The sequence below is a fragment of the Pogoniulus pusillus genome, chromosome 7 (assembly GCF_015220805.1).
Source record: "Pogoniulus pusillus isolate bPogPus1 chromosome 7, bPogPus1.pri, whole genome shotgun sequence".
NCBI lineage: Eukaryota > Metazoa > Chordata > Aves > Piciformes > Lybiidae > Pogoniulus > Pogoniulus pusillus.
The window spans coordinates 25,244,301-25,259,574 of NC_087270.1; the positions used below are offsets into that span (position 1 = coordinate 25,244,301).

The 15,274-nt window shown below is 54.4% G+C and overlaps 1 protein-coding gene across 5 annotated transcripts in view; it reads right to left on the reverse strand.

Moving 5' to 3' along the window:
• Positions 1-14,239, reverse strand: part of ARHGEF33 (Rho guanine nucleotide exchange factor 33) — a 39,677-nt gene extending 25,438 nt beyond the window's left edge. For 4 of the 5 annotated variants that reach the window (XM_064146261.1, XM_064146256.1, XM_064146255.1 and 1 more), the window contains exons 1-3: positions 14,105-14,239; positions 7,113-7,264; positions 3,390-3,439 (exon numbers count right to left, since the gene is read on the reverse strand). In XM_064146261.1, coding sequence (XP_064002331.1) covers positions 3,390-3,439; positions 7,113-7,134 — 72 coding nt within the window. In that variant the 5' untranslated portion in view covers positions 7,135-7,264; positions 14,105-14,239. The remainder of the gene's footprint in view (positions 1-3,389; positions 3,440-7,112; positions 7,265-14,104) is intronic. The other variant, XM_064146257.1, reaches the window with a different exon arrangement.
• Positions 14,240-15,274: the final 1,035 nt, after the last annotated feature.

Here is a 15,274-nt window from a genome sequence, read left to right on the forward strand (position 1 = left end):
TGTTGCTGCTTGATGGATGAGGGCGGCCAGCAACACCCATTAGTCACATCTGCTAGGGCTGGTACAGCTGGACATGAAGTCCTGAAGCAAACCCTGAGGACTCCCTCCTCAGCTGCCCTCAGTGCCCAGAGCATAGAAAAGAAACACAAACAGCCTTGAGGCACTGGATGCAGCTGGCCCCAAAGCTGAGTGGAATGGTGCAGGAACAGCAAGCTCTCTTGGAACACAGCAGCCAAGTGCAGTGCAGTGCTCCAGCTGCGGGGCTCACTCTGAGCTCATTGCTAACAAGCTGTAGAAAACCACCCTTTAAATCCTGTGGGCTGTTACAGCAAATGGAAGCCATGGAAGCATCAGCTCATGCTTCTGTCTTGCCCAAGTGATTACACTGGAGAGACGTTCCATAGGTTGTGAGCCCCTGGAAAGTGAACCCAATTCAGCCTTCCTAAGGTGCAACACCTACCAAAAAGAAAGGATTTATGCTGCCATGGAAACCTGGCACCAGTTTGATGTGTCGCCCTGGCCCACCTATGGTTGGAAGTTAAGGAGCACATCTCAACAGCTGAAGCTGAGCTCACTAATGCCTAGAGAACAATTGCATCTGCATGGACACAGGGAGCCCTTAGAACCTGTCCAAAAGCTGTTCAAAGAAAACATTTAGACATCTAAATAATTTAGTATGAGATACACATTTCAGCCCCCAGCAGTCTTTGGAGCATGACAGAGCCACAGAGTGAGGGATCCAGCACCAGGAATCTCTAACAGATGATGCCTTTCCTGGGGGCCATGGTGCCCATTACACCTTAAAGGTATGAAATGATTCTATGATTCCAAAACGATCCTGGCCAGGAAATGGGGGTGACTTATGGAAGCAAGGGCTGGAGTGGAGAGCAGAGGGCATGGCCTTGGTGAGCTGGGCTTACTGTGCCTGGCTGCTGCTGAGAGGATGAGAGGGACCCCTTGCTTTCATAAGCGACTGCCCAGCGCTGGCCAGGCTGCCCAGGACTCCATCCCCAAAGGGAAGGCTGTTTGTATTGTGCTGCCTAGGCTCTTCACACTAGAAAGGGCCTGCTCTCAAGGACCTTGAGCTGAAATCTGTCAAACCCAGTAGAAAACAGGCTCATGATGAAGAAATACTGCACAGGAATACTTCTGCTGCTTATATCCTAGAATAAACCAAAACCTGTGGCTACAAAGTAGTCGAGACAATCAAGATCAGATTTGATGTGGCCCTGGGCAGCCTGCTCTAGTAGGAGATGTCCCTTCTGACAGCGAGGGGGTTGGACAAGATGCCCTTCAAAGATGCCCTCCAAGCCAGTGCAATCTCTGAGTACTATCTGTGTTACTGCCCCCAGCTTTTCTGCTGCCCACCGCTTTGCACACCATCTTCTGGGGCTGATCTGAAGCAGCAAGTAAACACTGTGTCACCCAGGAGAGAACTACCTGAAACTAAGCTGGCATAAAGTCCAACACTTGCCACAAAGCAAGACTATTCTGATCTGTATGATGTATGCTTTTAGAAGGGAACAACACACTGACTCCTGCATCTAAGGGCACACTTCTGCAGCTGAGCATTAGGAAGACTTCCTCATAGCAGGAAGGCAGCAGAGCTGTGCTGCCCTGCCTGGCCCTATGATTATATCCAGTATTTATAGTCCTAGGCAAGGATGGTACGAATGAAGGCAGAGTAACACGGGAAGGACAGAAGAGAAGGTTGGAGATAAAAGGAGGCAAATGCACTTCTCAGCTCTTGTTTCACGTCTGTGCAGTCTTCCTTGGAAGCTGCAGCATCCCCATGGCCCTCACTGAAGCAGCAGCCAGCTGGCAGCTTTCATTTAGAGGATTTGTTAGGGCATGCACTTAGCAACTGGTGTTTCTGTGGGCTTCTGTGCATGGGCTTCCCAGCACCCTGCTGCAACAAGGTGCAGGCTCTCTGTGCATGGCAGATGCACTGTGCTGGACCCTTCAGCTGGATGGGGAAAGAAGATGAGACAGGAAAAGCACTGGGAAGTTGCTGGAAAGCAGAACCTTCTCCACTCGCTGTGGTGAACTCACAAGCAGTTACAGGTGTTAGTGTTGCAGTGGTGACAGGGGAGGTCTCACATAGTCAAGGTTTCCAATTGGAGGATCAAAGAACAACAGAATGGAAGAGCCTTGTGGACAGCATCCAGTCCAATCCCCTGTCAGAGCAGGCTGACCCAGAGTCAGTCACACAGGGACACGTCCAGATGGGTCTGGAAAGCCTCCAGAGATGGAGACTCCACAGCCTCTCTGGGCAGCCTGTCCCACTGCTCTGCCACCCTCACAGGGAAGAATTTGTCCCTTCTGTTCCTGTGGCACCTCCTGGGTTCCAGTTTGCATCCACTGCCCCTTGTGCTGTCCCTGGACACCACAGAGCAGAGTCTGGCTCCTTCCTCCTGACGCTTGCCCTTTAGCTATTGATCAGCATTGATGAGGTCTCCTCTCTTTCAGAGTATGGTTCCATATTGGATCAGACTAAGGGCTGAAGTGCTCAAGAACTCTGCAGTGCTTCCTGCAGACTGGAAGTGCATAGGAAACTGTGGAAGCACTGAAACTACATCTCACCAGAAGGATGCTGCCTGGGCTGTGGTATAGACACTTTTGTTGCATCCATAGTGGCTGAATTGCAGCAAGAATGTCAGTTCAAGAGTGGCTGCAGAGCTCTGGAAATCCTGATCACCTTGAGCCAGTGTGGACTCAGGGTTTCCAAGCTCCTGGCTGCAGAGCCAATGTGGACTCAGGGTTTCCAAGCTCCTGGCTGCAGAGCCAGTGTGGACTCAGAGACAGGGTTTCCAAGCTCCTGGCTGCAGAGCCAATGTGGACTCAGGGTTTCCAAGCTCCTGGCTGCAGAGCTAGGCAGAGACATGCAGCAAGGCTCAACATTCTGGCCAGCCAGGCTGCTCTGGATTATCAGGCAAGAAGAGCTGTGAGGCCGTCAGGATAATCCAGAGCCCCTCCCTGGATACTTGCCCCACTGCTGGGGAAGACACTCCCAGCCTGTGTCAATAACACATCCTCATTCCTAGGACAGTTAATCAGGTTTGGTGAGAGGTCCTCACAGCCTAGCCCTGAAATCTCCCTCTGGCCCAGTGACCTGACATGCTCCAGTTGGTGCTAAAGATACCAGTTAGTTAATTAGCTGAGCTCACAAATTCCCTGCCTGAGTACAACTGGGTGTGAGCAAACTGTCTGAAGTGTCTTCTAGGATGTGATGCTACAGCAGTGATCCACACAGTGTGCACACTTAAGTCTCCAGCTCCCTTCTAAGTGCCTGCACTTTTTTCCCTGCCACTCAGCTTTTTAAACTCCTGTTTCTCTATTAGTAGCTTTTTAAACTCTTTGAGTTATTCAGGGCATTTTGCTCATCTTACCTGGGAAATCTGTGTTGCAGGGGTACTCACAGGCACACTTTCAGTCTCTCCTGTGGGAATAAAGAACTTCAGTCAATTAAAAAGAGTTATTATGGTTGCTATAAATAACTGGAACAAAGGGTCTGAAGTCCCTTTCCAGGCACAAATCAGTTTTAAGGGATTCAGGTCCCACTTTAGGAGGTGTGAAGACCATCTTGCTTGTGAAATAAACTGCCACTATGAACCAAGCATGGCCTGCCTAAAGCAGACATTAAATTCACCTTGTTTGCTCTCCTTCACCTCCCTTTGGCAAGGTCACTTCATGAGGTGGGATTACTTTTGTCTTCAAGGGTTTGCTTCACTGCTGGTAGTCACAGACATGACCCCATGCCCAATTCCAGGGGCAGCCAAGCTCCCTCTTTCCATGCTGACTGCAGATGCTTGGTACCTTACCCACCTGGGCCCTCAAGACCACAGAAATTCCTGCAGAGACTTGAAAAGGCTGTAAGGAGGATTGCACATGGTCAGCCAGAGCATGAAGTGGAAAGCTGATGCCTGCAGGCTCTACAAGGCACAGCTACGTTCTGATTTCTTTACCCCTGAGGGGAAATATGGGTTACCACCAAGGGCACCCAGACATTGGCCCTGTTCTGGTCTCTGGGATTTGTCCTCATTCAGAGGAATGTCAGCAAATTCCCCAGTGGCTCTCAGAAGTGAGAGGCAGCAGAGGAGAGGCTGCATGCTCCTCTCTGCCCACCTGTGCCTTTCTTGGTGGCCTTGCAGCCATGGAACTGGACAGCAGGGCAGCACCAGCCAGCTATGGAACCAGGTAGCAGGGCAACACGAGCTGTGGAGCTGGGCAGCAGGGTAACATGAGCTGTGGAACTGGGCAGCAGGATAGTACCAGCTGTGGAACTGGGCAGCAGGGTAGTACCAGCTGTGGAACTGGGCAGCAGGGTAGCACCAGCTATGGAACTGGGCAGCAGGGAAGGACCAGCTGTGGAACTGGGCAGCAGGGTAGCACCAGCCGTGGAACTGGGCAGCAGGGTAGCACCAGCTGTGGAACTGGGCAGCAGGGCAGCACCAGCTGTGGAACTGGGCAGCAGGGTAGCACCAGCCGTGGAACTGGGCAGCAGGGCAGCACCAGCCGTGGAACTGGGCAGCAGGGTAGCACCAGCTGTGGAACTGGGCAGCAGGGCAGCACCAGCCGTGGAACTGGGCAGCAGGGTAGCACCAGCTGTGGAACTGGGCAGCAGGGCAGCACCAGCTGTGGAACTGGGCAGCAGGGCAGCGCCAGCCGTGGAACTGGGCAGCAGGGTAGTACCAGCCGTGGAACTGGGCAGCAGGGAAGGACCAGCTGTGGAACTGGGCAGCAGGGTAGTACCAGCCGTGGAACTGGGCAGCAGGGAAGGACCAGCTGTGGAACTGGGCAGCAGGGTAGTACCAGCCGTGGAACTGGGCAGCAGGGTAGTACCAGCCATGGAACTGGGCAGCAGGGAAGGACCAGCTGTGGAACTGGGCAGCTGGGTAGTACCAGCCGTGGAACTGGGCAGCAGGGAAGCACCAGCTGTGGAACTGGGCAGCAGGGAAGGACCAGCTATGGAACTGGGCAGCAGGGAAGGACCAGCTATGGAACTGGGCAGCAGGGTAGCACCAGCTGTGGAACTGGGCAGCAGGGAAGCACCAGCTGTGGAACTGGGCAGCACTGACCCCCTGGGGAACAGCCTATGAGGTCCCTGCAGGGGAGAGCAAGGGCAGCAGTCTGACTGGAAGAAGTAACCCTGAGCCCAAACTGCCATCTCTTTGGGGTCAAAACTCATCAGCCAGCCCACACCAAGTCTCACCTTTCTACTCTTAGATGTCAGCTTGGCTTCATTTTCAGGTTTCAGCCTTCTGGGTCTTTTTTTTAAAGAAGATGATGATGGTGATGATGATGATGATGATGATGGTGATGATGATGATGATGATGATGATGTTGTTTTACTTTCTCTGCAAGTCCACAAGCTAGAAAAAGTGACTTTTGGCCTGAGGTGAAGGATGAAGCTTTCTCAGTGGCTGAAGCTGAGGCTTTAGAAGGTATCCATTGTGAGCTGCAAACCTCCTGAAGCAGGAAAACTGAGGTGCATGCCTGTGTTGATGTCAAAGCTGCTGCTGAGCTCTTAACTGTGGGATGGCAACGACCGACCCAGAAAGAGTAAAAGCAGCGCAATGCAAAGTAGGTCCTGGGGGGCCAAGGAGGTGCTGGGTTTGCAGTGAATGCTGAGCCCTGAGGGGGGCTAGAAGCGTTAGGCAGCAGCACAGCAGGTCTTTCCCTGTGCTTCTCTGGGTGTTTGTCAGTCTGACAGAGCACTGTGGGCTCAGCTCAGGCCCCGCAGAAGCCTGGGGGAGTCTTTCACCTGCGTTCAGATGCAAAGAGGTCTGCAATGTCTTTGGACAGACTCAAAGCAAGGAACTACTCCTAAGCAAGACCAGAAGAGGAGAGATGATCCCTGCTGCTGTGACTTTTCCTCCCACCTTTGCCAAAGCAGGAGGAGAAGCACTCTTCATATATTAAACCCAAATCAGTTCTATAAAGTCACTGCTAAGAGCTGGAGCAGGGGAGGAAGGGGCCTCACAGGAGCCCTGTGGACAGCAAGGGACTTTGTGGTGTTCTCTCAGCTTCTGCAGCAAACCACTGCAGCCCATGGGGGTATGCCTATTAACTGGGAAAAAAAAACCACCCTCAGTTAATTTGCAGCCTGCTGTAGTGCAGGGGCCTAGGAACCCAGACCTAATTTAGCCAAATTAGAATAGTGATACCAGAGAAATTAACTCCTTCATGGCCTCTGCCATAAATTGAATTTTAGCACCACTGAGCATCTTGTGAAAGGGAGAGAGACAAGTGCAGGCTCTCTCCTGAGCTGACAGGGACAGGCACTCCTGCAGCTGCTTCCTCCTGCTCTTCATAGTTTCAACAGTTCCTCAGCATATGGACGGTCACAGAACCATAGAGTGGGCTGGGTTGGGAGGGACCTCCAGAGCTCATCCAGTTCAACCCCTTCTGCACTCAGCAGGGACATCCTCCACTAGATCAGGTCACCCAGAGCTCTGTCAAGCCTCAGCTTGAATATCTGCAGGCATGGGTCTCAACCACCTCCCTGGGCAACCTGCTGCAGTGTTCCAGCAGCCTCCTGCTGCAGAACCTGTCCTAAGTCCCCTCTGAAGTGGCAAGGCAGAGCAGCCCCACAGTTCTCTCCAACAAGAACATCTGAAGCTGATAACCACTAAAGCCCTGAAACCTCTGAGCTTTGCAGGCTTTCTTGCAGTGCTGCTGACTGCAGCAGGACTGGCTGCTTGCAAGACTGGGGCTGGTGCAGAAGTCTGGCTTGTGGCACTGATGTGAACAAGAAACCCTTGCAACAAAGCATGGGAGGAAGAGAAACAGATCCTCATCACTGCCCTTGTGTAGGACATAGCTCCTGTCAGAAATCTCTGTGAATCTAGGCAGAGGAGGGTCTTGGGCAAGAGGGGGAAGAACTTTCCACATTGGACGTTACAGATGGCACAGGATTATTTTCCAGAGGGGAGAGGGAGATGATGCAAACTGCAAGCCCAGCTGTTCCTGTGGACCTGAAAGGAGAGCACCCCTGCCACAGCTGCTGTGGCTAGGAGGTGCTCTTGGGGAAGCTGGCTGGCAGCTGCCACCAGGCTGCTTCCTTACTTGCCCTTCATACCATCAAGAAGTGAAATAAGAAGATGCTTTACCTTCTTGTTTGTTTGAGTCCATGGCTGCTATAGGGTGTCTGTCCTTGCAGGGACTCCTGTCCTCACTGGAGGATTCTGGCTGGTCACTGGGAACATCCCATGGCTTAGAGCTGCCCACATGTGAGCTCTGTGATGGGTCAGCTGGTCTGAACCTTGAGTGCAGAAAGATGCAGAAAGGGTTTATTGTGCAGAGATGCTCAAAGTTGAGGGGGGAGTGGAACAGGAGGGAAGAGGAGGGATTTGAGCAGGAAGGATGCATCCTAAAGGTTTCTTTGGCTTCATAATACCCCCATGGTAGGAGTGGGCACCAGCACAAACAGTTCCCTCCCAGCCCAGAGCCATGGGTGACTAAGAGGTGCTAGGTAATCCCCAAAGACCACTTGCTCAGCAAGCTGCCTGGTGTATGACCAGAGCAGCAGAGCGGGGGGTGTTGGAATGGCACCCAAACAGCTGACACAGCTGCTCTGCTTTGGGCTGCTTTGCAGCTCAGCTCCCCAAATGTCCTCCCAGCTCCTCTTTGTGCCCTCACCGTGCAGCTGCACAGCCCTGCCAGCACTTCTGGAGGCACTTGTCCTTTCCTGTCCTGCCTGCTTTCTCTGCCAGCTGTACCCCTGCTTTTTGGAGGCACACAGGTGCTGCAAGGCAGAACCCAGAGCCATATGCTCAGCCTAAGCAAGTGCTGCAGTAGACTGCACTGATGAGTGTCGTGTGTGAAGCCATGGAGATGCTTCTGTGGTGTGTGGGCCTCATTTGCAGTGTCAGAGACACTTCAGAAGAGCACTGCAGTTCATTGTGACAGCAATGGGGGGGAACAAAGCATGGTGGAAAGGTGGTTTCATTATGGCTTATACCTTGCCTGTCACACTAGGGACTCCCTGAACACTGCCTACACCCAAGCACATGGGAAAATCTGTCAGTGAATGAAAGAGCAAAGGGAAAAAGGTACAAAAGGTAGATGCCATGAGCAGCCTGAGAGCCATTCAGTAAGGCAGGAAAGCAGAGCACGACGCCATGCAAAGCATCTCCTCAGTCCCTGGGAGGATGTGGGGCTAGACCTTGGGAACAGTACTAAGATAAGGACTGATTAAAGACACAGGGACAGCCCCAGAGAAAGGGACTGCACCAGCTCACACCTCTCCTGTCAGAAGGGGCATTGCCCCACAGCCACACTGCCTCTGACCAGGGTTTCACTCCTGTCTGCTCTTGTGCAGCCTCACTAGGAAACCAACTGCGGTTTAGGAGCCCAGAATGACCTCCCAGCTCCAGTCCTGTTTGGCATGCATGTGCCCGAGGCTGATGTGAGTCCTCCTGAGCTTTGCTATGGGGTAGGAGAGAGCACAGCTCTGCCAACACTGCCGCCAGCAGAGCCGTGGTGGTTTGGAGGAGCCTGCAGGGAAGCAGGCACAAAGCATGCTCAAAGCGTGATGTAGGTGGGAGAGATGCCAAAGGTGCAAAAGCCCTGAGTGGCTTTGGGAAGCCCCTGCAGAAGCAGCTGCTCCTGGTGCAGTCAGCAGTGGAGCCTGGGGGCCACGCACTTGACAGCTCTCCAGTGTGGAGCCCCCGAAGGACAAAGGTGGTGGCACCATCAGGGCCCCTGAGATGGTGGCAGTGCTGGGCTCTTGTGAGCTGTGCCTCTTGAGGTCAGGCTGGGAGCAGCACAGCTGCCAGCCTACGTAGCCAGCTTCTTGCTGAGTTTGTGATGTGGGCTGCAAGGTTTCTAGCACAGGGTTTGAGGGACTTGGGGGTTTAGCATCGTCTTGACCCTGAGGATTGATGAAAGGATGTGCTCAGGGCCACATCTAGCCAAGGTGCACTCAACATGAGCCAGCAGTGTGCACTTGCAGCCCAGAAAGCCAACCAGAACCTGGGCTGCATCAGAAGTGTGGCCAGCAGGGCCAGGGAGGTGATTCTCCCCTTCTACTCCGCTCTGCTGAGACCCCACCTGGAGTACTGCATCCAGTTCTGGAGCCCCTGGGACAAGAGGGATGTGGAGATGCTGGAGTGTGTCCAGAGAAGGGCCACGAGGATGCTCAGAGGGCTGCAGCAGCTCTGCTGTGAGCACAGACTGAAAGAGTTGGGGCTGTGCAGGCTGCAGAAGAGGAGGCTCCCAGGTGACCTTCTTGTGGCCTTCCAGGATCTGAAGGGGGCCTATAAAAAAGCTGGGGAGGGACTTTTTAGGCTGTCAGGGAATGACAGGACTGGGGGGAATGGAGCAAAGCTGGAGCTGGGGAGAGCCAGAGTGAATGTGAGGAGGAAGCTCTTCAGCATGAGAGTGGTGAGAGGCTGGAATGGGTTGCCCAGGGAGGTGGTTGAGGCCCCATGGCTGGAGGTGTTTAAGGCCAGGCTGGCTGAGGCTGTGGGCAGCCTGACCTAGGGTAGGGTGTCCCTGCCCATGGCAGGGGGGTTGGAACTGGCTGATCCTTGTGGTCCCTTCCAACCCTGACTGATTCTATGATTCTATTCTAGGTCTGACTACCCCCTGGCTGGAGATGTCTCAGCCTTTCTGGGCCTCTCCCAGGGCTGCAGGTTTTTTACTTCTGGCCAGTCAAGGTTTGCCTTGCTTCAGGCTGTGCCCACACCAGTTCATCTTTTCACTGTGCAGTGACAACAGCCTGCTGGGCTGGCCTGCAACACCCCTGAGGTACTTGCAGATGGATGTAGGAGCCCTCCATCCTTTCCTTCCCCAAGCTGAACAAATCCAGCTCCCTCAGCCTCTCCTGCTCTGCTGTGTGCTCCAATCCTTTTAGCAAGGAGAGGGGGAAAAAAGCAGATTTTTCCCCCCTCTTTTTTTTTAAATAGGTATTCCAAAGAATGGCTGAAAATCACAGAGCCACAGAGTGGCAGGGGCTGGAAGGCTCCAGAGATCATCCAGACCAAGCCCCTTGCCAGAGCAGGGTCACCCAGGGAAGGGCACACAGGGACACATCCAACTGGAGTCTCTGGAGAAGGAGGCTCCACAACCTCTCTGGGCAGCCTGCTCCAGGCCTCCAGCACCCTCACAGGAATGAAGTTTGCCCACCTGTTCCCCTGGCACCCTCGTGGTGCAGAACTTGTTCTCACATCCAGTCTAAATCTGCTCAGCTCTCATTTCAAACCATTGTCCCTCGTCCTGGCACTGCAGACCTTTGCTAACAGTCCCTCTGCAGCCTTCTTGTAGCCTCCTTTTGAGTACTGGCAGGCAGCTCTAAGGTCTCCTCTCCAGGCTGAAAAATCTCAGCTCCCTCAGCCTGTCCTCTTGCTCCAGCCCCCTAATACTCCCCAGTCACCTTAACAGCCCTCCTCTGGACCTGCTCCATCAGGTCCATGTCCTTCCTTTGCTGAGGGCTCCAGAGCTGGACACGATACCCTGTGCTGAGGGCTCCAGAGCTGGACACTCATACCTCCAGCCTTTGCAAGGCAGGGTGACCATACCCTGCTGCTAGCAGGAGCATCAGTGGTGGGAGCAGGCAAAAAGGAGACTCTCTAACCCATCCTGCTGCACAGCTTTCAGTGGGGCAGTCAGGGAACCGTGGTGCAGGAGGACACAACTGCTCAAACAGGCTGCAATGGCAGCATCCAAGCTGAGGAAAAGCCAGAATTAAAGCATCATTCAGCTCCACCAAGTGCTCTCTACTTCCACACTTAGAACAGCTCCTCTCAGATATTTGAGACTTCAGAATACTTGTGCCTCTCTCTCTGGGTCCCCCTTCAGCAGGTGCCCTTGCCCAGCACACTGGCAGGGCTATGCCATTCATCTCAGCAGCAAAGGAAGCAACCTGAAGAGCATCTGTGGCTGCCCTTGCACACATGGGAGCCCAGGGAGGTGGTGGAAGCCTCATCCCTGGAGGTTTTTAAGGCTGGGCTGGATGTGGTGCTGGGCAACCTGATCTAGTGTGAGGTGTCCCTGCCCATGGCAGGAGGGTTGGACCTGGATGGTGCTTGAGGTGCCTTCCATCCCTGACAGTTGTGTGATTCTGTGATTTGAGCTGCAGCTGTCATGAGGGGCAGTATAGCTGAGAGAAGAAGCTCTCAGGAGCACATTGCCTGCTCTGAGGACAGGAGACGCTCTGGGTGCAGTACACAGGCAGCAATTTGTCTGACATGGAGAAAAATAACCTGCCTGAGGAGTGGATGAAGGAGAAGCAGTGCTGGGAGAAGCAGGGCTGGTAGGAAGATGTCTCCCTGCCCCACCTTCTCCTCTGCTTTGAACTCGGGGAAGGTTGCCCTTTGGCATCGGACTTCATCTCCTGGGTGGTTCCTGGTAGCAAAAGGGCTTTTTCCCTATAGAGGCAACCCCAAATCATACCTGTGCAGCATGGGGCTTTAACTGAGAAGCTTCCACAGCACACTTAGGCAGCCAAGGCCAATGTCTGAGCACAGGCTCCTCTGCAGAACTCGAAAGTGAGACTTTGGAGCTGGGACACGAGGAGCTCTGCCGTGCCCTCCCTACTTCAGGCACCACCAGCAGCTGTGCTCTGTGACCACACTGCAAAGTAGGTTGATCTTGGTTATGTGTGGTTATGTGTGGCCAGAGAAGCCTCCCCTTTCTACCAGAGTCTTTCCCTGCTGTCCTCTGCCAGCAGCTTGCAGCCTCTCCCCGAGCTGCCCTCTGCTCTCACACTCAGGAGTTGCACCGATTTGCAATCTACTGCTGCACCCTCCGAAGAGAGCATTGCCTGCCTGTCCTCGTCCTTCTGAACACATGCACAGAGCACAGACTGCACTGGGGGGGAGGGACCCTCCATGGGCTTCTTGGCCACCCCCTGCACTCAGCAGGGACACCTCCAGCTGGAGCAGGCTGCACAGGGACACAGCAAGATTGATCCACAATGTCTGCAGGGACAGAGCCTCAAGCACAGCCCTGGGCAGCCTGTGACAGTGTCTCACCACTCTGCTTCTGCACAGCTTCCTCCTGAGGGCCAACCTAACTCTGCCCTGCTCCAGTTTCTAGCCATTGTCCTCATCCTGCCCCTACAGGCCCTTCTGAACAGTTCCTCCTCTGCCTGCCTGGAGGTCCCCTTCACATACTGAAATGCAGCTCTAAGGTCTCCCTGGAGCCTTCTCTTCAGGCTGAACAGCCCCAACTCTCCCAGCCTGTGCCCACAGCAGAGGCTCTCCAGCCCTCTGAGCATCTCTGTGGCCTCTTCTGGACCCTCTCCAGCAGCTCCAGGTCTCTCTTGTGTTAGGGGCCCCAGAGCTGGGCTCAGCCCTGCAGGTGAGGTCTCAGCAGAGCAGAGGGGCAGGATCCCCTCTCTCCATCTCTGGCCATGCTGCTTTGGATGCAGCTCAGGCTGCCCTTGGCCTTCTGTGCTGCCAGTGCCCATTGCTGGCTCCTGCCCAGCTTCTCCCCCATCAGTACTCCCAGGCCCTTCCCAGGATCCCCCCCTTCACCTTGTGTTCTGCACACTGAGCAAGCCCCACACCTTCAGCCCCCTCCCAGACGCACAGACACATCTGCATGTGCACATCAGCAGCCAGAGCAAGCCCTCCAGCAGGCTGCTTTCCTAAACCACCATCACACCTCCCAGTGGCAAATGCCAGGTTTCCCTGACATGCCAGCCTGGCACAGCGTAGTTTCCCCATCACCAAGCAGATGGTAACCTGCTTGTGCAAGCTGCCCACTGGACAGACTCAACACCCTGTCACAGGAAGCCATCAGCACACTGTCTTTGCCTGCAAGCCAAGGCCATGGCCCCTGCTTTAGGGACAAGAAGCAGCTGTGTTGTCTCTGTCTCTTCAGAGCTCCTTTTGCTCTTCTGCAGCTCTCATCAAGCCAGAGTGACATCTCCAGACCAAAGCCCAAAGAGCAGTTTCAGGGAGTTAAAGCCACTGGATTCCTCCAGCTGAGTCCAAGAAGCAAAACTGAGTTCAACCTCTGTCATTAGTGATTACCAAAATTCTGGCCACCAGTCTCCAGCCAAGAGTAGTGTCCTGGTGCCTTGCACAAGCACAGAGCCTGAGCCAGCACCCATGAAATCCCCAGAGAAGAAGGTGAGAATGGGCAGGGAGGTCCCTGTGCCTTGCCTTCCTTAGCTATGCCCCAAGCACAGGGTCAGAGAGGTGCCACTGAGGCACTCAGGGGTTGGACTCCTGCACAGAGCTGTGGGGAGGGAGGGAAGGGACAAGGTCTGTGCTTGTGCAGAACGACACAACAGGGAGGGAAAAAAAAAACAACTGTGCAGGGCTTCACTTCTTAAAAAGACCAAACAAACACCCCAAGGCTCTAAATGCGAGCTGGAAAAGTTCTGCAAAGTATTTCCAGCCTCAGACTTGACGGGAAGTGGTCACCATTGGCTTGGCTTTCTGCCCCTTTCTGCTCCTGAAAGCATGAGGCTGGCCACAGGTCAGGAAAAGCCACGGACACTGCTGCTGCTGCTTCACAGAATCACAGGATTTCTTCCTTTGGAAAAGCCCTTCACGATCACCGAGTTCAAGCATCAGTTTCACACTGACAGGTCCTTGGCTAAACCACATCCCTCAGCACAACATCTAATCCCTGCCAACCGCTATGGTTGGAAAGGAACACCAGGATCACTTGTTAGGCATTGCTCGGGAAAGGCTCGAGGTCCTCCTGCTGGCTGAGATTGCTGCCCCTCCGAAATACCTCACTCGGAGAACAACCCCCAGCCCTCCAAAGACAGCGAACACCAGCGACTCACTCTCCTCAGCCCTCCCCTTCGTCTGCAGCTGTCTCCAGCGCCGTTGCCGTTCACCTGCTTCGCCTCAGCCCCGCACCTCAATTTAGCCATTAAACAGTACGAGCGGAAAAAAAAAGAGGTCTTTTCACCTGGCGTTTTGGAGACGCTGCTAATAAGTGCAGCCACAAAAGACTCTTCAGCAGGCTAAGCTGTTGGGTCTCCGTGCGGCTGGGGGCAACTCTGAGGAGGTGCAAACCGATTCCAGCACCCTTGGCGGTGCGGCACAGGCGGCGGTCCCTGGCCGCAGCTCTGCCCGCTCCCAGCCAGATGGAAAGTGGCATCATCAACCCCACCTGAAGGAGATCTGAGACTTACCCCAGGCTAGCCGGAGCTCCTTCAGCTCTGCCGGTTGCTCGAGTTGGTAGTTAGCACCGCGCAGGAAAGAGAGCAGTCGGCGGTGGCCTGACGCTCCCAGGCTGGGGCTGTCACATGCTGCTGGCTGAGCTGAAAGGCAGGCACAGCGATTGCCTTCCGATTATGTAAGCTTCAGGTCACATCCTTGCATCCCCACCTTAAAATCAGGGCTGCCTGCTTGCAGGAAGATGATACTGAGGGGTTTTTTTTTCCTTTCTTTAATTAGAGCTGCCCAGTGCTGGGGAGAGTGGGAAGCCTTGAGAAGGGATGGGCTGAGGCGGGACACATGTGGAGAGCTGCGTGCTTAGGTGGTTCCTGCTGCTCCACACAGAACCGCACAGGGGTAGGGGCTGGAAGGGACCTCCAGAGATCATCCAGTCCAACTCCCTGCCACAGCAGGGTCACCCAGGGCAGGGCACACAGAAACACATCCAGGCAGGGTTTGAATGCCTCCAAGGAAGGAGGCTCCACAACCTCTCTGGGCAGCCTGTTCCAGGCCTCCAGCACCCTCACAGGGAAAAAAGTTCTCCCTCCTGTTCCCTGGCACCACCTCTTGCCCCCAGTGCCCCTTGTGCTGCCCTTAGCCACCCCTGAGCAGAGCCTGGCTGCATCCTCCTGACACTGCCCTGCACATCTTTAGCACAGCACTGAGGGCAGCCCTCAGGCTCCTCTGCTCCAGGCTCCCAGCCCCAGCTCCCTCAGCCTGGCCTCACAGGAGATGTTCACTGCCTGCAGCAGCTTGGTGCTCTGGGCTGGACTCTCTTAAGCAGTTCCCTGAGGTCCTTCTTCATCTGAGAGGTCCAGAACTAGACACAATATTCCAGATGTGGCCTTAGCAGGGCAGAGCAGAGGGGCAGGAGAACCTCTCTGGACCTACTCACCATAGCCCTTCTAATCCACCTCAGGATGACCTTGGCCTTCTTGGCCCCAAAGGCACCTTGCTGGCTCATGGGCACACTTCTGTTCATCAGGACCTGAAGGTCCCTTTCCCTGGAGCTACTCTGTAGGATGCAGTTCCCCAACCTGTAATGGTCCATGGAGTTGCTCTTCCCCAGGTGTCGAGACTCTCCCTCTGCCCTTGTTGGGTTCCATTGCATTTCTCCCTGCCCAGCTCTGCAGCCTAAGTCTCAC